This window comes from Pipra filicauda, unplaced genomic scaffold (assembly GCF_003945595.2).
Source record: "Pipra filicauda isolate LSUMZ 115617 unplaced genomic scaffold, ASM394559v2 scaffold234_size1211729_pilon, whole genome shotgun sequence".
Lineage (NCBI taxonomy): Eukaryota > Metazoa > Chordata > Aves > Passeriformes > Pipridae > Pipra > Pipra filicauda.
The window spans coordinates 365,102-388,588 of NW_024104348.1; the positions used below are offsets into that span (position 1 = coordinate 365,102).

General features: G+C 40.7%; 1 protein-coding gene and 1 long non-coding RNA gene across 3 annotated transcripts; one reads left to right on the forward strand and one right to left on the reverse strand.

The window, feature by feature from the left end:
- Positions 1–959: 959 nt before the first annotated feature.
- LOC113988462 lies at positions 960–8,262 on the reverse strand. Its single transcript, XR_005563653.1, has 3 exons — positions 8,004–8,262; positions 5,220–5,370; positions 960–2,435 (listed from the first exon to the last, which is right to left on the reverse strand). It is a non-coding gene; the product is annotated as an uncharacterized LOC113988462 (long non-coding RNA).
- On the forward strand, positions 8,097–21,887 carry PARP11 (poly(ADP-ribose) polymerase family member 11). Of its 2 annotated transcripts, none has more exons than XM_027722096.2 (8): positions 8,097–8,147; positions 11,559–11,687; positions 11,796–11,916; positions 13,179–13,254; positions 14,749–14,821; positions 14,909–15,039; positions 20,981–21,132; positions 21,562–21,887. In XM_027722096.2, the coding sequence occupies exons 1-8, from the start codon at positions 8,112–8,114 to the stop codon at positions 21,873–21,875; spliced, it is 1,032 nt and encodes a 343-aa protein (XP_027577897.1). In that variant the 5' UTR covers positions 8,097–8,111; the 3' UTR covers positions 21,876–21,887. The 2 variants fall into 2 exon arrangements, with proteins under 2 accessions (XP_027577897.1, XP_027577896.1); XM_027722095.2 differs by lacking the exon at positions 8,097–8,147 and adding an exon at positions 8,186–8,485.
- The last annotated feature ends 1,600 nt before the right edge of the window (positions 21,888–23,487 follow it).

The window sequence follows — 23,487 nt, forward strand, 5'->3', positions numbered from 1 at the left end:
CAGAAGAGGCTCAGTGATAACAAGAAAGTCTCAGAACTATGACAGGAGTCCCGGAGTACTCAGTAGTACCAAGGGTGGCCTCAAGAGAAGACCAAGAAAAAAAAGGAACTAGTAGAAAGCCTGGAAGAACTATGATAAACACACAAGAGACCCTGACAATAACAAGAAAGTATCAGAGATTCTGCAAGTGCACTGGAAGTGTATATCTGCATCTGCTAAGAGAGGAGAGAGGCTAAAAGAGCAACAGCAAAATAGCCTTGGAGAAGGGAAGTAACGAGCAGGAAGGCTGAAAAAAATCCCAGGAGAAAGAAGGGTAGTTGCTGAGATGCCATGAACCTTGAAGGGAAACTAAAACAGCTGTAGAAAACCCAGTCTAACGACAGAAAGGGAGGCTGAGGTGAGTGAGATACAAAACAAGCAGAAGGACTTAAAGTGCTCCAAAGTCATCTCAGTGAGAGGAAGGAAGAAACTGAAAAGCAGCCATAGCAGCTTTGAAGAGTCTAGGGAAGAAGTGGAGAGGTTGAGAAAGTCCCAGAGAACAGAGAAGCCTTGCAGAGCTTGAGAGACTAGAAAAGAGCCTGAAAGAACCTCAGAGAAGACAGAGTAGGCTCAGAGAAGTTAAGAAAATAGCAGAAAACCTATAAATGTGAAGGATAACAAAGATTAGCTTCAGAAAGGTGGAAAAAAGTAGGCCAGAAAGAGACCCAGAGATCAGAGTAGCCTTGGAGAGGTGAAAAAGTACAACAGAAAGACTGAAAGAATGCTGAGAGAGCAGAGAGTGGCCTCACAGAGATGAAGAAAGAAGCAGATGTTAAAAGGAGAGCACATGGTACCACTGGAGGGCCACGGAAGTATGAGAAAGACTAGAAGAATCCCAGTGCATGCAGAGTATGCTTAGGGCAAGCCCTCCTAGCTAGGCTGGAAAGCCTGTTTGAAAACATGCTCTTGCCCTTGTTCCTCAAAGCAGGGGTCCACTCTCATGAAAGCCAAAGCTCTACCTGCAACACTGGCTGTGCAGTCAGGTGTTAACCCATAGGTTGGGGCCCTCCTGCCCAAGCCTTGCCTTTCCACTGGCAGGACCAAGGAGAACAGCACCTGGGCTCCAGTGCCCTGTAGCCACCCTTGGTTTACTAAGGTCTCCCTTGACAATACCCTTGGTGCACACATGGATGAGCAGGCCAGGGGAACAGGCCAAAGTCTGGACATGCCTTAGTGCTCTCTGCAACAGTCTCAGGTCTAATTTCTCTCAATCAACAGGTCACGTGAGGTAGCAAACAAACTCAGTAGATGCCTCTGTATCCTGTAGAAGGAAGTTTCCAACCACTGTCACAGTGCTGGCTCAAGTGTGGTTCAGATTCATCTGGCTGTGATGCATTCCTTGGCAATTCACAGCACCTGTGTTGTCCTAGGGTAAACAGTGGTGTGGTGAGTGACTGCATTAGAGCAGATGCTGGGATGCATGTATGTGCACACATTTGAGTATGGGAATGTCCTATAGCTTTGTGGAAGCATGAAGAGACTCTGGAGGTTTTCTTTTCTCACTTTGTAGCAGGTTGACCCTCACCCACAGCTAAGCACCACACGATATCTCACTCACTCCTCTCACAAAACCACAGTAGGATGGGGAGAGCAAAAGCGAGAAAACTCATGGGTTGAGATATATATAGTTTAGTAAGTGAAGGAAAAAGTGATGCAAAAGCAGAGTGATGTCCAGACCCAGTCTCTGAGCAATGGCTACCTCCCCAAAATCTCTCTCTCCTCAATTTCTGTTACTGTAAATGATGTTATAGAGCATACAATATTATTTGGGTCAGCTGTCCTGCTTGTGTCCCCTCCAAATTTTTGCCTACCCCTGAGGAGGGCTGAGTGGGGAAAAGAGTAATGATGCTGCGCAAGCACTACTCAGCAATAGCCAAAACATATGTGTCTTATCAGGGCTGCTTTAGTCAAAAATCCAAAACACAGCATCATATAGCTTGCTACAAAGAAAATTAACACTATTCCAGACAGACCCTGGTACACTCTTAAGCATCACTTGAGTGCTGGTGGATAGAGACATCATGAAGATTCAGAGAGATGGGGAATGCAATTTTGCCTTTACTTCTTACGGATTACTATCCTCTCCAGACTTCCCAGACAACCCCACAGTTTGCAGTGTGGCATTGTCTCTGATCATCCCAATCTTGCTCACTGCATTCTGCAGACACAGAATAAACTACTGAAACTACAGTTGCTTCTGCTGCCCAATGTAACTGGGCACAAAAGTTCTCTGCAAATGCTTTTCTCTCCTCAGAGATAGTACAGCTCAGCACAGGGAGCAAAGATGGAGAAGCCATTCCCTTCATCAGTGTTATTCACTAGGAGATGAGGTGGACAGCAATGCCATCTCCAGTCATTGAACAAGGTTGCAAGTAGTCCCTGCGTTCCTTCCTAGGCTGTAATGAAAGGTGGGAGAGGAGTGCATCAGGCTATGGGTAAGGGTTTTTTTCTCTGTATGTAGAATTAATGTTTATATTGAAATCTTAGGCTGACAGAGTTCAGTGCAGGTGTGATATGTACATAGAAGCACAGAAGGATGCGTAGTATCCCTGCCATATATGCAAAGTATGCTACACAAAGTAAGGGAAGTAGGGCGATGAGTGAAGTTTAGTCATTAGAACAACATTAGGCCTTGATGTCATTATGCAATGCTGCAGTTAGAGATAAATGGTTGTGCTAGCCTAGAAAAGATAGTCCAAAATGAGTGCAGGTATCAAAGTGTTCTCTGTGCCCATGGATCCTCTATGTCCTTCTCTAGAGAAAAACAAACTAAAGCTCTCTGCGGTTCTCCTGCTGCTACAATTGCATCTATTTGCATTTAAATTCAATTAATGTCAGTGAAGGACTCCTCCTTCAAAACAACAAACAACAAAAAAGACAAATTGAGATGCTGGAGCTCAGTCTACCCATAAAAGGAGACAGAAAGGCAAGGGGCAATTTGGCACACTGTGGGTTGTGTTCTCCATGGGGGTAGAACATATGTGTTCTCCATATGGGGTAGAACAGGTACTACTTGGGATCATGGCTTCCAGGCACTATCACCGAAAAAAAAAAAGCATCAAAGAACTAAGATGTTCCTAGACCTTTTCCATTTCTCGAAGAGTGCAAAATAGGCATAACCGGGGAAGGCACAGCAGGAACAGGGTTAGAACAGTATCTTCTAGAACACAGAAGGATGCAGGAGAGTCAGGTTAAGAAAGATTGCTTGACACATCTAACAGCTCTTTGAACAACAAATCAAGACAATGTGGACTTTCAAGGAAAGAATGTATAATGATTTGCTTCTACAGCTTCCTCCACATCTCAAGACCAATGCCATATTTGAGGTGGACAGCCATTCCCTTTAGATGTGATGCTCTGTAATAAGTAGAGTATTTCCTCATACTCTTGCCTGTGGGCAACTGTACTTGTGAGTGTACAAGTTTGTAGATACCACATGCATCCTACAGTTTCCTTTATACTACAATACACATTCCCATGACAAATTCGTACAGTTTTTAAAAAGTGGCAAACCACTGTCAATATTTTATTTTAATGGCACAGTCATTGTATTTTTAGGGGCTTTTTTGGGGGCATGGAATGTTTATATTTCAATCTTTCTTTGGTTGTTCTGTTTGGTTTCTGCTTACTCTCAGTTAATGGTGGCAGAATTATATTTCATTATCGTTTACGTTATCATTCTGTTATATGCATGCAACATTACATTGATTATTAAAAATTAATCTCCTATGAAATGCAAATACCAAAGAATCACTGACTTTCCCCCCTCAGAAAATGTTTAATGGCAGTTTACCTTCCTTGTCTTGTCCTTGATATACTCAAGGGCAGAGAGCAGCTCTTTAGAAGGACATAGACAAGCTGGAAGAATGGGCTCAGAGGAACTTTATGAAATTGAACACAGACAAAAGCAAAGTTCTGCATCTGGGAAGAAATAACTTCTGGCAACAAGACAGGTTAGGAAATTACCTGATGAGCAGCTATTCTGAAAAGGTGTCGTGATCCTAGTGGATGAGAAGCTGGATGTGATCCCACAGTGTGCCCTGGAGGCAGTGTAGGACAACTGCACCCTTGACTATAAAATAGCAGGACCCTACCCAGGATCTCAAAGGAATACTAGGGTTTGTTAACCCTGTCTAAAACACTGTATCCAGTTTGGTGCCCATCAGTACAAGAAAGGCACTGATCATCTGAAGCAATTTCAGCAGATGACCACCATGACAGTCAGGAGGCTGAAGCACTTGCCCTGTAAGGACAAACTGGTGGACCTGGACTTGTTTAACATGGAGAAGGATTGGGTGGGAGCAGCTAACTTCAATCTTCCAATACGTACAGAGGTTAACAAGAAAAACATGCCAGGCTCTTCAGAGTAGTGCATGGCAGCAGGAGGAGGCAGAAGGCTTAAGCTGTAATAATTAGATAGAGGCAAAATTTCTTCACCACAATGGGAGTCAAGTATCAAGCACTGGAAGAGGTTGGCCAGAGAGGTTGAGCAGTCTATATCCTTGTAGGTTTCAAGACCTGACTGGATACAATCCTGAACAAAATGACTCATGATTTAATCAGGAGGTTGTGCAAGATCATATAATCATAGAATGGCTTGGGATGGAAGGGATCTTAAAGATCATCTAGTTCCAACCCCCCTGACATGAGCAGGGACATCTTTCAGCAGACCAGCCTGCTCAGAGCCCCATCCAACCTGTCCTTGAACACTTCCATGGATGGGGCACCTGCAGCTCCTCTGGGCAACCTATTCTAGTGCCTCACTACTCTCACAGACAGTTCTTCCTCATATAATCTAAACCCTCTCTCTTTCAGTTTAAAACCATTCCCCCTTGTCCTATCACTACATGTCCATGTAAAAAAGTTGCTCTCTCTCTTTATTATAAGCCCCCTTTAAGTACTGAAAGGCCACAATGAGATCTCCCTGGAACTGCCTCTTCTCCAGGCTGAACAGCCCCAACTCTCTCAGCCCGTCTACATAGGAGAGGTGCTCCAGCCCTTTGAACATCTTTGTGGCCCCCCCCCCCAAAGATGACCGAAGTGCATTCCAACCTGAATCCTATTATAATCCCCTGTCTGATCCAATTAAAGAGGCACTGTGTTAGGGTTCTGACTGTAATTTACCTCTACTTCGGCTGTTTTTTAGCAGCTTGGAGACACTATGTCTGTTATTTTCTTACCAAGTGAAGGCATCAGAAGGAAGACAGGGAACACATCTCACAGGGTTATATCGAAAGGAAAGAGTCAATGTACACAAGTTGCAACACAAGAAATTCTGGCTGGACAGAAGGGAAAAACTCTTTACCCCTGAAAACAGTTCAGCAAACATGCCTGGAGGGAAAAAAAAAAGAAAAAAGAAAAGGCTGGATGAGAAATTGAGCAATCTAATCTAGATTTGAAATTAGGCCTGCTTTGGTAAAGAGACTGGATTAAAGAACTTCATGAGTCCTTTCAAACCTGGTTCCTTCTATCATCCTACAATTTATGTACAAGGCAGCATCAGGGACTTCTCTCTTTCATTTCCATTTGATCATTCCCTGAAAGAACGAATTTGTAACTCATGTGTCCAAACCTCTCCAGTTTCTGCCTTTTTGCTGCTTGAAGTAGTGGCTGATGAGAATCAATTAACCCAATTATGTCTTCTTCAGAGAAGCTGTTAGACTGCACACAGTACATAAGATATCCACTGAAATCTTTGGATTTTAAGGGTTTTTAAGTTTTTGTTGCTATAAAGAGTCTGGCATTAGCATGTAGCTTCCTGAGAATACAGTCACTCTAACAAGCTATGTTTTCACTGTAAGGAAGATATTTTTATGTCAAGAAAGGCTTACGCTCCATTATTATTAGTCTAAACATACAAAGAAAGGGAAGAAACACACAACATAAATCTCAATTCTATCCCATGCTTCAAGGCATAGCAGCAGAAACTTCGTTAAAACTTTCGTCTCCTAGAAAACCGTGTGTTGTGCTAATGTAACTTCAGATACACTTATGCAAATTCTACAAAAAACCTGACCATTATTTTAAAAATCCACAACTGGCAGTAATAAAAATAGAAATAGGTGATTCAAAGAGGCCCATGTTAAACATAAAGCATTGCCAGCATCTTTTCAAGCAAAAAAAGGTGTTCAACAGACATTCAGTAGCTAAGGTGGTAAAAGAATCCCCCCTACCTCTATCCTATGTATATATTCATAAAGAAAGGCAGGACAGGAAGGATACGTCCCCACAATTTTTATGTGCTTTCCAGCAATGTCAATACAAATATCATGGCTGAGAAAAGATGTCTCTACTTCCAGAAAGCTCCTTTATTCCAGAAGCCTCATGTTCATGCCAGTAAAATACCTCCAGTGATTCACCACAGGCTGCTTGACTTTTTAACTCAGAAAAATAACCTTTTCTAACTCTGCATTCAGAGGCAAGGTCAGCACAGCCAGAATCTGGATACGTATCCTGCCTGATACTCCCTCAGAATTTGCGAAATTCATTTTCAATCCACCTGTGCTTTTTTTGGCATGCTGCTCAACGAAAATCCTTCACTGCAGGATGTGCTTTACTGACTGCACACATGTATGATGACTACGTGGTTTTGTGAAGTTACCAGGCCCCTGGCTGACTGCAGACTGATGTAGCTGCTGTTACTGCCTGCTTTTCTGCTCAGCAGCTCCCATCCTAGACTATCTGCACCAAAAGGCTGGGGTCAACTACATTCATGACTGTGTCCTCTCTTACTAACTGGTCCTAGAATCATAGAATCATAGAATTGTAGAATCAGCTGGGTTGGAAGGGACCTCCGAGATCATCAAGTCCAACCCTTGATCCACTACTGCTGCGGTTGCTAGACCATGGCACTCAGTGCCACATCCAGTTTCTTCTTAAAAACCTCCAGGGACGGAGAATCCACTACTTCCCTGGGCAGCCCATTCCAACGTCTGATTACCCTCTCTGTAAAGAAATTCTTTCTAATATCTAACCTAAACCTCCCCTGGCACAACTTGAGACCATGAGCTGCTGCTGCTGAGGCTTCTAGACCTCAGTCGTAACATGAAGCTGCCCATGGGCCCTGAGTGCCCACAACAGGCTGCAGCTCTAATTGCTGCTCTCTTTGCACTGCACTGGCTGACCATGCTCTGTGCACGGTGTGATGGTCACGTCTGCTGCCATGCCTGGTATCAACGTGGCATCAGTTCTTTAAAAAGCTGCGTGTGCGGAAATGAATGTGTGTATGGGCCCAAGTGTACCTGTGCTTCACAGGAAAATGAGGAGTTGTATTTCACAGGAAAATGATGGGCTGTTGTATTACCAAATTACCAATAGTTACAACAAATATTTCTTGGTAAAGCAGAGGCCCATTACTATCAAGGCCAAGAATCCAAAGAACTAAAAGACCAGGTGGTGGGATACAGAGCAGTGGAGGGCGTATCACGGCTCTGGTTGGTGCAAGGGACTGTTATTGGTACTGGATATGTTACCTGTACTGGTACAGGTACTGATACTGTGACTGGAACTGGTACTGGGCCTGGAGCTGGGCCTGATACTGGCACAGGTACTGGTATAGGTATCTGAACTGGTACTGGTACTGGAATGGGGACTGGGATAGGATATGGGCCTGGTAGTGTTACTGGAACTGTGATTGCAACTGGTACTGGAACTGGGACTGGGACTGGAACCTGGCCTGGCACAGGTACTGCTACTCCTATTGGTATTAGAACTGGGACTGCTACTGGAACTTGGCCCGGTACTGGGACTGGAACTGGGCCTGGAACTGGGACTTGAAGTGGGCCTGGTACTGGTGCTGGAACTACACCTGGTACTGGTTTTAGTACTGCTCAGTATCAGTACAGTGCCTGGGATTGAACTTGGACTGGGACTGTGCCTGTGCCTCAGCCTCCCCCTCCCTCGCCTCACGACAGTGGCTCCACCCCTCGCGCTCAGCACCACCCACTCCGCTGTCATTTACATACCCGGCGCTGACGAGCCAATGGGGCGCGGTCTCGCGCGGCGGTCGCCCCGCCCCTTCCCCGGCCGCCGGTAACGGAAGCGCCCGGAGCGGAGCGGCCCCCGCGCGCGGCATGTGGGGAGCACGCCCGGGGGGGGCGGCGCATGCGGTGAGTGCGGGCGGGCCGCGGAACGGAACGGAGCGGAACGGAACGGAACGGAACGGCCGCTCCTCCCGTCCTTCTCCCTCGAGCCCGTGCCCCGCGCGCCCCGCAGGCCGCTGCCCCTCCCGCCCCGCCCCGTCGCCGAGCGCGCTGCCAGGTTGCGCAAGGGGGTGGGGGGCGTTGGCCACCGTGTGTGTAGGAGCGGCCTGCGGCCCCAATGAGGGGCTAGTGGTGTTGTGCTTGGCTGGGTTGCCCGGCCGTGCCCTTGAGCTGCAATGGACTCGGCTCTGGAGGGTTCGGTGGCAGGTGTGACTGCGACGGTGGCCTTCGGTAGCACAGAGCCGGTGCGTGGGGGTGCAGGTGGGAAGGGCATTGTCATTTCACCTGGTGTCCTGTATTGGTGTTGATGGTGTTCCTCCTCGCCTCCCCTGCCAAGCCCTGCACGCTACCTCAGACAAGTCTCCTAATCAGGTGTCGTGTTCTCCGAGGAAGAGCCGGAGAATCCCTTGGCACTGCTTGTGTTTCCAGCAGGGAACTATACCAAGTTGGTGTTTGTAGGTACAATGTGCCAAGTGGAAGCAGACAGCACAAGAATGCAGACAGAGTAGCCCATTGGGATACTGTTATATTTTTTACCACGAGGGTGGTGAGGCATATGTTGCCCAGAGAAGCCTGGATACCCCATCCCTGGAAGTGTTCGAGGCCAGGTTGGATGGGGCAGGGTGTTGGACTACATGGTCTTATAAGTGCCCTTCCAGCCCAAACCATTCTGTGGCTCTACACACTATGAAGCATGTTTATCATTCAAACATAAAGTACTTCTAGAAAAACGAGGCAATGCATTACCAGTAGTAGTAAGGCCATTCAGTCACAGCATACAACAAGCATTCATCGTGTTTGGAATGATGTTTTTCCTGCCAGAGTAATTTGTTTGAGCTGTTCTGGTAACTCCTAGATCAGTAGAAACAGTGCTAATAAATCCTTCTCAAAAAGCTACTTCATGCTTCATAAATGGTGTGCGTTTGATATTAAATTAATCAGTAATTCCCACCAGCATGTTGGATTTGTGTCACCTTTGAGAACAGCTTGGTTTTATGGCTTTACATGTTCATGCCTTCGGGTCATTTCTCCATGCTTCTGAAGTATCCTGGAATCTATCTGCTTACCCTAGACTTTGTGAAGAGGGTAATATGTGGATTAAATGTAATATTTTTGAAAGCCATGGGAATAACTGTCTCCCTAGTAAATGGTTTATTCTGGAGGCTGTATTGCCCCTGGAGGGCTGTGTGTTGACAGGCACTGGTAATCGTGCCTCTCTGCTTGTAAAGACATGTTCTGTCTTGTTTGAAAGGCATTACTGATTTGATTGGTCAGAGTCAGGGCCCTGAACCAGCAGTGGGATGGAGCTGAGGTCTGGCCGTTTTAGTGGAAATATGAGAAGACTTAACATTACCAAAAAAGCCTGAATTGCTTTTGTCTTAGCTTTAAAAAAGTGCAGGCTGCATCTGCCTCTCTGCCTTCTCTCTGTAGGGTAGAACATAGCCAAATGCTTACTTGAGAGAAAGAATCAAGTTGAAGGTGAAAGATTATAGTCAAAAACTGTTGGCCAGTTGTGCTTTTAACACCAAGTGAATGTAGGTTCTGTGACTCTGTATTGCTGTGAGGAACAGAAGAAATGAAGAAATGTTGGCAGATGTCCTCTGAAATAGAGAGTGGTTTTCTTACCTCTTTCAAAATATTTTTTCCATGCAGCTGATGTACCATTAGTGTAGTTCTGCTTGAACTTGAGGTAGCAATCCATGTGTGTAGCCTTAGGCAGGCTTCCATTTGTACTGAAGTAGGTTTGCCCTCAGTTTCTGCAAGTTAGAGGTGTGGAGGTCCACTTCTGATTCCCCTGTTTTCTGAACCCTCTTTGGAGCTTTTGATGATTATAATGCAGTCTATAGCTGTTATCACAAAGAAGTATCTCAGATTGTTTTTCAAACAACCACTAACTTGGGAAAGTAGGGGGGAGGGAAGGGTAATGTTAGAAGTGCCTTCTGCTCTCTTGCTTCTTTAACTCCTGCCCCCGTAGCACTGTCCAGGTGGTTCTTGCCTCTAATTTCCAGTATTTGTCTTCTTTAGGACCTTACTTTTTCTCTGGGTTGAAGTGATCAGGAAACAACTGAAGCATCTAAGATACAAACTGCATATTGTTTGACTTACTTCTGCCGGAGCTTATTGTTTCACTTCTTGGAAGCAGAAGTGAAATTGAGGAAATTTTTGGGAAGAGTGCCAAAGTGTTTTGGTTAAACAGTTAAGAGTGGATAAATTGCTGACCTTTTCCGGGAGTGGTGCAAGCTTCTTTTTCTGAAAGGTTTCCCCCTAACTTACTTAGAATTTTTGCTTGGGGAGGCTGTTGCAGAGAGTTGACTTGTTAGGAAATACATGCAAGTGGAGACAAGCACTTTCAGAGTTTTCAGAGTTTTATTGGCGAATGAAGAATGAGCTGAAATGTGGCAGGGACTAATGGGTTCTTCTAAAGGTATTCTAGCAGAGCTCTGGTTATTTTGAACTTGTCTAGCTGCTGTTTGAACTTCCAGTTTGCAGCATCCACACCATAGCATGAAAAGGAATTCCTCTGGTTCAGGAAGTTGATCTTTCACTTTTTTTGAACTTGACATTTGCAACCTTCAATAGGTGTCTCCTCTATTTGTCAGAAAAAATGTGATTCTTTATTCCCTATTTGGTTTTGTCATGATTTTTAGACCTCTGCTTTCTTCAGTCCTTTTTCTTCCATCCTGCAGCACCTCAACTGTGGTAATCATTGCTTGTGTGGAAGCCACTCTAGCTTATGCTGTGAACCTTCTCTGTAAATACAAGTACAGAGTACCAGTAATTTTACTGTGTCATTTTTAAGTGGGTGTATTAGAGGGGGAAGCTGTCCATCATGCATTGTGGAAGGATAATGTAGTGTGCTCTTACACAGTTAAATAATTATATTCTTTGACTTAGTTTTGAAATTTTTTTGTTACAGCTTCTGATATCCAGTCTGATTTGTTCAGTGTTGGTGAGCAGCTAGTAGATGTTTTCATCAAGGTGTTTGATATAACCCCAACACATAATTTCTGAGTAGCATGTAATGGAGAGGCTGTTGTATATATCTGAATAGCCTTGACCCTACAACCATCAGTGTGAAATTTAGCACCTCTCTTTCATATGTTAAAGCCTATAACTTGCCTTTATTGGCATACTTTACAGACAATTAAGAGAGTTTTGAAAATATTTAACTAACTTAAAGGATTTAATACTGTGTAAGTAGCAAATTGAGAATTTTCCTCTGAAAAAGAAAAAACAAATATGCCCTCCATCTGCCAGGATTTTTTGTAAGTATTGCAAATGCAAAATATTTTTTGTGTATATGTGTGAATGTTTCAGGAAATGCTCCAAGGGCCATCGGAAGATGTATTCCCAAAAATGGAAAGTCCAGTTGAAGAGATGGATACCTCTGATACCCAGTGGGGCTGGTTTTATTTGGCTGAGTGCGGTAAATGGCATATGTTTCAGGTAAATCCCTATGAAGTTATATTGGCTGTGGTGGATTTCCGTGCATCCAACTACCTATTGCTGAATTTGTCTAAATGTGCTTTTTCACTTATTTTATTTATTTTGAAGACTGATTCAAACAGTCATTGCTCTATTAGCAGTGAAGATATTGAAAGGAGTTTCCGAACAAACCCACATGGTTCTCTGTCTTTTACGACTGCAAAGTTTAACTACATGCTAGACTTTTCAGGTATGTATCTTTTCATAGAGTAAATTTAAATAATGCAAGGTGCCAGATACACAGCACATTTGTTCATTCAGCAAGTTATTGTCCTCCTATCTGGTGCAAAAACATTTATTTGAAAATGCCACCTTTACAGGAAAGTTCATATGAGTTTGTAGAAGCTGCTGCCCTGTTACATTTTTTTAGTGTAATTTATTACTGTGCTAGCATGTCTTGTTTCATAGCTGTCCATCATGTTACTTGCTGTTTGCCTCAGCTGCAGGTGGTGTGTAGCATACATCGATTAAAACATGAAGTTTGAACCGTTTTTCTTTAACATGCAACTTCCTGTAAGCTTGAAAAACCTCTTCCATTCAGAGTCTGTTTAAGAAACATTGCTATGAAGGAAGTTTTCTGCAAAATACTGGCATCAAAGTGATTTAATAATTCAGCAGGTAGTTGAAGCCAGTTCTGTTCTCAGACTAATAAGGAGATAGGCAAAAAGATTTTCTAGTAAATTGTAAAGATCTCACTTGTGTCGTTCTTGTTAATTACAGAATATTACAGGTTTCTAATGTATGCAACTAAATATAAATGTAATCTGTGCTTTGTTCGAAGATGTGTTCTAATAAGTTCCTTTTTTTTTTTTTTTTTTTTAGTTTTTCCATTTGTAGATTGTTTATTTTCTGATTAAATTATAAAACGGCTATATGTTTAGATACAGGAAATCAAGGAAATAAATATGTATTCTAATATACTCAAACTTCAAGTATTTCAAATACAGAAAGTGAGGACTGGGTAAAATAACAATGTACTGGCCGTAAAGTAGTATATAACAATACAAGGAGTTTTTATGTTTACTTGTGTTGAAATGTCTGTTTAATAAAACTGTTTTGCATCCAGAATAAAAACACTAAATACAAATATTAAAGAACAATTTTTGTCACTGTCTGTAGGTCATAATATCTTAGTAAGGATAGTAGTAATATTCTTTGTCATCCTGTTAAAGTCAGTGGAAGTTTTGCCAGTGATTTAGTGAAACTGAATTTTAGATGGGTATTTTAAAAATAAACATTGTGTGTGTAATATTTGTGCATTTTGCCAACTCACAAATGACAATGCATTCAGAAATATTTATTGAAAATGCTGATTTGTTAATTGCTGAAAAAGGAACCCCTGTCAAGCAACTTTGGGTGTAGTAATGTTATTTTAAAAAATGTCACGTAAATGTTTCAGATGCTATAGATGAATTCTAGAAATTTTCATTTTAACTTTTGTTTTATGCTCAGTGATGAAACAAATCAACCTGACTACCCTTAAGCAACGTCCAATAAAGCGAGCTCCCTTTTCTATCAATTCATTCAGGTAAGGAAATAAAGGAAGACTCCTTATTTTTATTTTATTCCTGATTCTTCTAAGTAAAATGAAACAAAAATGTTTTGTCTTTATTGTTTATATTTATTTGCTTTTTGCATGAAACAATTTGAGATGCGAACCAACGTGTGAGAGCTAGTCAAGTGAAGAAAGAAGACGTTTCATCAGAGTGACAAGAGAATTTTTAGTTTATTTTTTATCTTTTGTTTTCTGAGAAAGCAAGGAATTTGTATGGAGGGAGGGAAGGCATGCTGTATACTGATATCCTTTGGCAGGGTTCTTAAAGCTGAGCTTGACTTTAGCCATTGGACTCACTCGCTCCTGTTGAATCAGAATTGGGACAGTTTGTTCCATTCATAAATTATTTAGAACTATTACTGCAACTGCAAAAAAGATTGAGTTATATTTTCTTGCCTGTGTTTTAGTCATTTGCTCTAAAATGATTTGAAGTTAAAGAAATTGTGTTGTAGCAACCAGACTTTTTTAGTCTAATTGCTTTAGTTTTTTACCTTTTGATCGGTCATTAGATGTAAAGCCCCGCTGATGTAAATCTGATGCTCTCTAAACAATAAACTGAACTATGCAGTGATACTGCCACAGGTGAAATGGACTACATGGAATATGTGGGTTTTTTTCCCCAGATAGTTTCTGAGAAATAATTGTAGTTCTGAATTGTAGGCTGGTTATACATTCAGAATGTAATTTGTCATTTTTCATAAGAAATGTACTAGCCATCTGTTTACACTTACTTTCAAGAAGGCTTGGTTTTTTTGAAGTGTTAGCTGTTTTTTCACTAGATATTTGCTGAACAGTGCATGCAATGATGTGGCAATTTACCTTTTTTTGTTTTTCGAATAATTGCATTCAGTACTCTGATTTCCATGTGATGACATTGTTTACTTTCAGGTAATTCCTTCTTTTAGTCCCAGTTTTAAGGCTTAAAAGCTGCTACATATGCAGTGCATATGCTTAAAACACTCTTTTTTAAGGTTTTGTTGTTTTGTTTTTTTCTTTTAAATAAACTAATTTTCAAGTGTGTATTTTTAACATGATGCTTTTAATTACTTGAAATGAGGGTTCAGTTTCCAGATAGGCTAGTTGTAATTCCTCATAGTTTGGAGTGTTCAGGCTGTGTGTTCACTGTCACATTTCTAAATCAATGTTGCTCTAGTAATGTTGTGGAACTTTTTGACCACTTCTGCTTTATCTTCCTATCTTCTGTTGGGCAGATGGTGTATTAAAACTGTTCATTGCCATGGTTTAGTTATAAAAAGCTAAGGCAGAATTGAATATAAAATAAGACCTCTTGCCTTTGACTTTACCTGCTGGCAACAGCCTTTGATTGAATTAAAACCCTGAGTAGTTCTGTGTAAACCTTGTGGGGTTTTGGTTTTTTTGCATACTGTATTGTTTGGAGCAGGAGTTGACAGGAAACAAATGCCTCATGTCTTTAGTGTGATGTATTTTTACCTTTTTTGTTTGAAGTTTCATCTGTGAAAATGAGGCTATCCCTATGCCTTCGCACTGGGAGAATGTAAATACTGAGGAGCCATACCAGGTAAGAGTTGGTATGCAAGTTGGTCAAAAACATGGGATGATGAAATAATGCATTGAATTGAAATCGTACTAACCTCTTTTTTTCCAGCTTATTCCATTGCAAAAGAAAACAAATGAATATAATGAAGTTTCTAGTCTCTTTGGAAAAACAATGGATAGCCACCGAATTAAAAGAATTAAGAGAATACAAAATCTAGACTTGTGGGAGTTTTTTTGCAGGTGAGATTATTTCTAAACCCAACAGTCTTAGGATTGTTAATGGAGCAAGTTTTGAAGTTATGTAGCAGAAATATGTTTAATTGTTTTTATTATTAATGAAAATTTGTGTTACTTTTTATCTTTTAAAAATTTTCTTATTTGTCATTTCTCTCTATTCAAACTTCCATTTTATAGACTCTGTAGCTTTTACAGGTGCAGAAATGTAATACTTGTAGAAATGCATTAGTTATAGTGTAGCACAGATAAGACTAATGCATTAAAGATGTTCACAATGTCCACATGTAGATGCCCATAATACTTACAGTGAAGTAAGGAGAACAAAACCAAGCTTTTTGTAAAATAATTCCTTGAGAAGATTGTATTATTTTAATTTTTACTGAACAAAGCAAATGAATATTTGTGTCTTGTTGAGTTTCTCAACCTTATGAAACCCAGGACAGAATTAAGTGTCTAATTAACACATATTTCTCCAATTTCCTTAAGTTTAATGTGCTACAAAACCTTGTTCTGAGTTCTCGGCTTTTCCCTCTTCATGTTGTGCTGGCCTGGAAGAAGTAGGAAGTGCTCAGTTCTGCATCCACTTATTTTGTAGTATCAGTCTTAAGCAGTTGTATTTGACAAAAGTTTTTGTGTAGCCTCTGAGAAGGAGTACGTATCAGAAGTTTTAAAGATGTGTTACACTAATAAAACCAACTGAACTAGGTTAAATAGTGAGGAAATAACTAAGAAGATGTATATTAAAATAAGTTTTGTGATTTTTTTGGAAGATATGTAATTTATTTTTAATTGAGAGCTATATCACTAATATGTGTAAGGCAATTATTTTCTTTATAATGTTGATGGTTAAGTGAGTTCTCGTACTCTTAATTAAGTTTGTTTATTCTTGGAGAAGTAAGGAAAAAGGTCAGCAGAACTGCTGCTTGGACTTCAGAGGTCAGACTTTGGCTTGTTTAGAAGACTGTTTGACAGAATCCCTTGGGAGACAGTCCTGAAGGGCAAAGGAGTCCAGGAAGGCTGGGCATTCTGCAAGAAGGAAATCCTAAAGACTCATGTCCCTGTGTGCTGAAAGACAAGCAGTCGAGGAAGAAGACCAGCCTGGCTGAACAGAAAACTTTGGATGGAACTTAGAGGAAAAAGAGAGTTTATGACTTTTTGGAAGGAAGAGCAGACAACTCAGGAGGATTAAAGGATGTTGTGATGTTATACCAGGAGAAAATCAGAAGGGACAAAGCCCAACTAGAACTTAGTCTGGCCACTGCTGTGAAAGACAATAAAAAGTATTTTTATAAATAAATCAACAACAAAAGGAGGGTTATGGAGAATCTCTATCCTTTACTGGATGTGAAGAGAAAAGTAGTGACAAAGGATGAGGAAAAGGCTGAGGTACTTTAAATACTGAGGCAAAGAAGACATTAACAGTAAGACCAGTTGTTCTCCAAGCACCCAGACCCTGACCTGGAAGATGGAGACAGGGAGCAGAATGGAGCTCCCATAATTCAAGGGGAAATTCTCAGTGACCTGCTACACCACTTAGACACACACAACTCTAGGGGGCCAAATGGGATCCACCTGAAGCTACTAAGGGAGCTGGTGGAAGTGCTCACCAAGCCATTTTTTTACCAGCAGTCCTGGCTCCCCTGAGGAGGTCCTAGTAGACTGGTGGTGAGCAAATGTGACACCCATCCACAAGAAGCATCGGAAGGAGGGTCTGGGGAACTACAGACCTGGCAGCCTGACTTTGATGCTTTGGAAGGTCATGGAACAGCTTGTCTTGAGTGCCATCATACAGAATGTATGGGACAACCAGGGGATCAGGCCCAGCCAGCAAGGGTTTAGGAAAGGCAGTTCCCAGTTGAGCAACTTGTTCTCCTTCTATGACAAGGTGCATGAGGGAAAGGCTGCAGATGCTGTTTACCTGGACTTCAGTAAAGCCTTTGACACTATTTCCCACAGCATTCTGGAGGAGCTGGCAGCCCATGGCTTGGACAGGTGCACTGTTCACTGGGTAAAAACACATCTGGATGGGTGAGCCCAGAGAGTGGTGATGAATGAAGTTATATCCAGTTGGTGGCCCGTCACTACCGGGGTTCCCCAGGGATCAGGGTTGGTGCCAGTCCTGTTTTGTATCTTTATTGATGATCTGGACGAGAGGATCGAGGGCACCCTCAGTCAGTTTGCAGACAGCACCAAGCTGGGTGGGAGTGTTGATCTGCTGGAGTTTAGAAAGGCTCTGCAGAGGGATCTGGACAGGCTGGATCAATGGGTGAGGCCAATTGTATGAGGTTCAACAAGGCCAAGTTCCAGGTCCTGCACTTGGGTCACAATATGCAGCACTACAGGCTTGGGGAAGAGTGGCTGGAAAGCTGCCCAGCAGAAAAGGACCTGGAGGTGCTGTTTGACAGCTGGCTGAACATGAGCTATCCATGTGCCTAGGTGACCAAGAAGGCCAATGGCATCCTGGCCTGTGTTAGAAATAGTGTGGCCAGGAGGACCAGGGAAATGGTTGTCCCTCTGGGCACTGGTGAGGCTGCACCTCCTGTGTTCAGTTTTGAACCCCTTACTACAAGAAAGACACTGAGCATGTCCAGAGAAGGGCAACAAAACTGGTGAAGAGTCTGGAGCACAAGAGTTACAAGGAGCAGCTGAGGGAACTGGTACTGTTTAGCCTGGAGAAAAGGAGGCTCAGGAGGACACCTTATTCAGCTACCTGAAAGGAGGTTGTCGTAAGGTGAAGGTCAGTCTCTTCTTCCCATATAAGAACTGACAGGACAAGAGGAAATTGCCTCAAGTTGTGCCAGGGCCGGTTTAGATTGGATATTAGGAAAAACTTCTTCCCTGAAAGGGTTGTCAGGCATTGGAATGGGCAACCCAGCACAGTGGTGAAGTCACCATCCTTGGTTTAGGGGTGGACTTGTCAGTGTCAGGTTAATGGCTGGACTCAAAGGGTTTTTCCAACCTAAATGACTCTGTAATTCTAATTGTGAATTGATTTGGTTATATTTACCTTGTGTAAATATTAAGGCTTATTTGCTTGGCCTTGTTTCACCATCTACCTTCCTAGAATTACGTTTCTCTAGAGGTATATTTATACAGATCCTAATTTCTGACAATAGGAGTGGCAAGCAGGCTTCAAAGTAAACGTTCTTTGAGTCTCCAGTGTAGATGGCAGAGGAAGGCTAAAGAAGACCTTTTTTTTCTTAGTTTAGGAACTGATAAAATTTGGAGACTGTACTAGTTTTCATGACTGGTCAGTGAATAGAATTCGTGGTTTAAGAACTCTGAATCTATGGATGCTGTGCCAAAATACTCTCAAGGTATGAAACTGAGAGTGGGAATTAGAATTTCAGATGTCAGGAGTATTACAGTATCACCATATAATTGACTACAAACCAAAGTACTTTTTAGTACTTATACAGTATAAAAGTATATGGAGAAAAGTAATTCAGTTTTAAAATATTTTTTCCTGTATAAAAACAATACAAGTAGCAATGAAAATTGCTAGATTAAGTGTATGCAATTGAGGCTTAGCTGCTTTTCTTCTGAGGGTAAAATACTGCCTTGGAGTAGATGGGCTTACAAACACTGGTGAAGACATCATTGCCTGGTAGTATACTAGAAAGTAATAGGTATTCCAGCATTTCAAATTCCCTAGAAGTTTGTTTGGTGCCCCAGGTAGGAATGTTCAAAGGAAGATGAAACTTAGTCTAGCATATTTTTGTTTATGCATCTCAGTTGGAGTTGCAGAGGAGTACAGCGAGTAAAAATGGTGTTGGTCAATGAGATTACTTAAGTGAGTAAAAATGGTGTTGGTCAATGAGATTACTTAAGTGCTTGCATGTGTACAAAGAGCATCTCTATGGGTACTTAGTTTTGCTGTAGGTTTTTCCTTTTATTGAGCAAACTGGGTGTACAAAAACATTGTGAGTGGTGGATTAATTTTGTTGAGGTGGATTAGCTTGTCAATGCTGGTGAAAAGTGCTAAGATGATGCTTTTTAGAATAGTTGGGCTCCTCGATTTCTGTTCCAAATTAACAAAATATCCTATTGTGGCATTTCTTCATTCTGCAGAACCAGCTTCCCAGTGTGCCCAGTATATTCTGCTACTTATGAGGAACAATTGCTACTTAAACTTTGGTGGTTTTGAAGAAGTGTTTTGTTTAATTGATAAGATCAAGTATTACATTTGAGCATTGCTTGAATGATTATTTGCATCACTGTAGTGGTCAAAACACATTTGCCTCTTTCAGTAGTTCCCATATTAATGACAATTCTAAATTGGTTTTAGGAAATAAACTGGTCAGAGATAGTGAAGGACTGTTACAGAGCATTCTTTGGCAATTGAATATTCACTTTTTCTATAAATTTGTTCTGTTGCTTTGTTTCAAGAGAAGTTAGGCTACATTATGTATTGCCAGAGATCAGCAGCCAGCAATAGAAGGCTAATAATAGAAAAATGTTGAATGTTCAGCATTAGTAGCCCTTAGATTGAAAGGTGTTTCCTCACACAGGTAGTTTTCTCAAGATGAAGGGAATCTTGGCTCTTAGGTTTAGTTGAACTGCTAATAGAGTGGAACTTGAATGCCTGGAGCCTGTCTGTCTCTGATAAAAAAATATTCACTAATAAGATTAGTAGTGAAACCTCCCAGATGCCATTGAGATTATACTGACAGTCGTCTGATTTGGAAAGCAGTTGTAGGGGAAAAAAAACATACAGAAAAAACTGAGTTGCCAAGACACAGGTATTTTAGTTTGCACTGAGTGGGGCAGAAAAAAAACCCAAACAAAATGCTGAACAATAAAACAAATAAAAGTATCATTCAAGCTAACTACTGCAAGATTTTCACTTCTGTGAAATGTACTTATTTATAAGTAATGCATAATAGCAATGTAATGCCATTAATATGATCAAGAGTCATCACTGTCTGTCTCTTTCTCTTTCATTGGATGTTTTTGATAAGACTTCCCTGGACTGCATCTAAACTCTTCCCCAATTCAAGCATGCACTCCAGTTATAAGCAGATTGCTTAATTTGATAAACCTGAGTGTGTGGCACAGTGCCCCATGCACTGTAGCTGTTACTGGAAGAAAATTCAGGTACACAGATAAGAACAAAGCAATGATGTGCTCTGACTTGATTTTGCCTGGACGGTCAAGGGATCATAACTATGAACAGCTCAATGAGTTAGACACAGCTGCAGAGTCAACTTCTTCATGGATCTTAGGAAAACCCAACTGACAGAAAGTCACTTAAAGATTGATGGAAAATATAGCTGCTCTTTAATTGGAAGTGTGCTATGGCTTTCTGTCCATGAGACTAATATACATTCACCTGTAGTATAAGGTGGGTTTTTTGGAGGACAAAATTTTTGTCCAAAATTTTAGAGTGATGTAATCCCGGCAATGCACAACTATGTCTTTTAAAAAGTATTAGTGAACCATAAATTCAGAAAACCATTATGAAGTGATCATGTGGAAGTAAATTTGCCTAAAACATTAGGTGATTTTATTTTTAATATTTGTGCAATTTACCTAGGTAGTAGTACTTTATAATCTACCAACTTTGCTAGGCCTCCCACCATGCTATTTAAGTAGGTGAAGGGAACAAAATGTGAGAAATATGTGCTTTTTTAAAAAATGTATCTGTAGAAAATGACCACACTAAAACTAATGCCAAATGAACTAAGGTGATAAATTGATATAAAAAACCTTTTTTCCTAACCTTGGACTATGTCTGAAAATAGTCCACAGCATTCAGAAAAGTGTGATTTCTAAACATGTACCTTAATAATTCTAACCTGTTTAAAAACTAGAACCATCTAGGCATTTGTCAAAGTGGACTGTATGCAGTGTTTTAGGTTTGTCCTCTGTGCAGTGTTTTCACAGTAGTAACTTAATGTGATTGTACAGCTGTTTGTAATGCTGTATTGTGTGTTTTCTGTAGGAAAAAAGCTCAACTGAAGAAGAAAAGGGGTGTCCCAACGATTAATGAGCAGATGCTATTTCATGGCACCAGTAATGAATTTGTTGAAGCAATATGTATTCATAACTTTGACTGGAGAATAAATGGGATGCATGCTGCTGTATATGGAAAAGGTAAGTATAGTTGTCACATACAACAGTTTGGTAATCCTAACAGTTCTACATTGATAAGTGTTCCTTACAGATTATACTTGGTGATGCACACCCTCTGTTTGTCTAAGAGCTGTTTAATACAGCTCTGCTTTCACATCAAGTGTAATTAAGAAAGTTAATTACATGTAATCACAACTGGCTGGTAGGACCAGGGAGCATGGGGAAGGGATGCCCAGCAAAGCAGTGGTGATCACAAGACAATCTCACTACTGAAATGTTCACACTAAAAATATTTGGTCATGTTGCTATAATTCAACAAATAAAATTAAAAAAGGATTGCTAATGAAGATAACAGACATTTTTCATCATCCTGGTACCTATATCCATGCTCTAGTGGTTAAGCTGTCATGGTAAGAATGTGATCAGGTTTCTTTTTTTTTTATTTGAAAGGGACCTACTTCGCCAGAGATGCATCATATTCCAGCCATTTCTGCAAAGAGAGCATGAAGCACGGAGATACTTTCCAGATTCATGGCGTGAATCTGCAGCCTCATCTGCATAGACCAGATAAAGTCATGTTTCTTGCTCGTGTATTAACTGGTGACTATATTGGTGGGGATTCAAAATACATAAGACCTCCTTCAAAAGATGGAAGCTTTGTGAACTTGTATGACAGCTGTGTGGATAATACCTGGAACCCAAAGATCTTTGTCATCTTCGATGCCAACCAAATCTACCCTGAGTACTTAATAGAATTTTGTTAAGTTTGAACTGAGTATTGTTTGTGTCTTTTTGATACTTTCGTTTCTTTCATAAAGACAACAACATGAAAACATGAAGCATTAAAGGAGAGAGGTGAAAGGTGGGATACATTTATGGAGGAGGCAAGCTATTAAGTACATAAGAGAGATTGGTGAACTTTTTTTTAAAAATACGTAAACTTTATTCATGCATTTTTCAAATGTAGAGACTCTTAGAAATTTGAGATTGCTTAGTGATCCTTAAATACATTGGTTGTTGGGAAGTTTTTAAAGGCAAGATTTTACATTCTGATTTTTTAAAAATATGTTAAAATTATTAATGTGGTAGAAATATGCCTATAATATAGTATGCATATGATGAAACTAATCTTTTATAAAGATTGTCTATAAAACATAAAGTTACAACAGCAAAACCCCAGGGGACTTGGCTACATATGTGTGTTTGTCTGTGTTCTGTATACACGTTGCTTTGTGTTTGGAGGTCTCTTAGTTTGTATTCTAAACGTATTAAAAAAATAAATTTATAGTACCTCCATCAGTTCTCTCCAGATAAAGTTCAACAAAGATGTTAGGTTTAACTTTAGGTACATTTTACTGTAAGCTTCAGTTATATACTTGCAAAATTACAAAGCCCTTGCACTAGGATTTGAACTTTGATTTTGACAGAATTGAGGCCAGTAAATTCTTGTGGTTGTTAACTGTTTTGTATGCAACTGCTGAGCTCACTGTTGGGATACCAGCAGTGCCATACACCTTTCTGAGTTCTTATTCTATGGAATCTTTTCCATCGTGTTACAGTAGTTATGTGCTGCTGTGGTTCCTGTCTGGTTGGAGTTTAAGAAGCATTCAGTGCTCATGTACTTACTGTTACTGAAGACAATGTTTAGATTAACTTTACTGGAAATAATACAGTTAAACTAACAATGAAAATTTCAAAAGATGTCATCCTTTAAACACTTTAATAGAAAGCTTTCCATAACAGTTGTGTTGGCCAGGTTTTCATAGCTGGTATAGTTAAAGAGTATTTTTCACATGTAGAAAGAGGCAAAGAGACAATATTTGGATAAAAAACAAACTTGAGTACCTAAAAGCATGAAGAACCCGAAGAAGGGGCTATTGCAGTGAAATGCACTTATCTGTTAAACGATTTGCTATGAAATTGTGTCCCTTGTGTTCTTTGTTAAAGGACCTTAGTAGCACAAAGCTGAAGCCTTTTGAGGCTTTTTCTTTTGCTATGACCAGTAACAATTCCCTGTAGAAATAGTATGTATTTGTGGCAGATATAGAATGATCTGTATTGGTCTATTATTGGTCAATTGTTAATTGACATATTGGATCGAAGGCTCCGTTTAAAATCTATTGTATTTAAAAGGCACTGCAACTTCTGGGATGACCACGTCTGGCTCAAAGTCATATTAAACCGATGGAACTGGAAGCAGAATATGACTACATATCTGGCATCATAATTGATGACACAAATATCTCCTTAGTGCTGTTATTGATGCCTGTCAGTAGATCTTACACAAGTTGTGTGTCTGTTTGTATCTGTAATTTCATGGCAAGTTTTCCTTTTGCTTCTATTCCTAAACCATTTAGGGCTAAAATGCATTTTCCT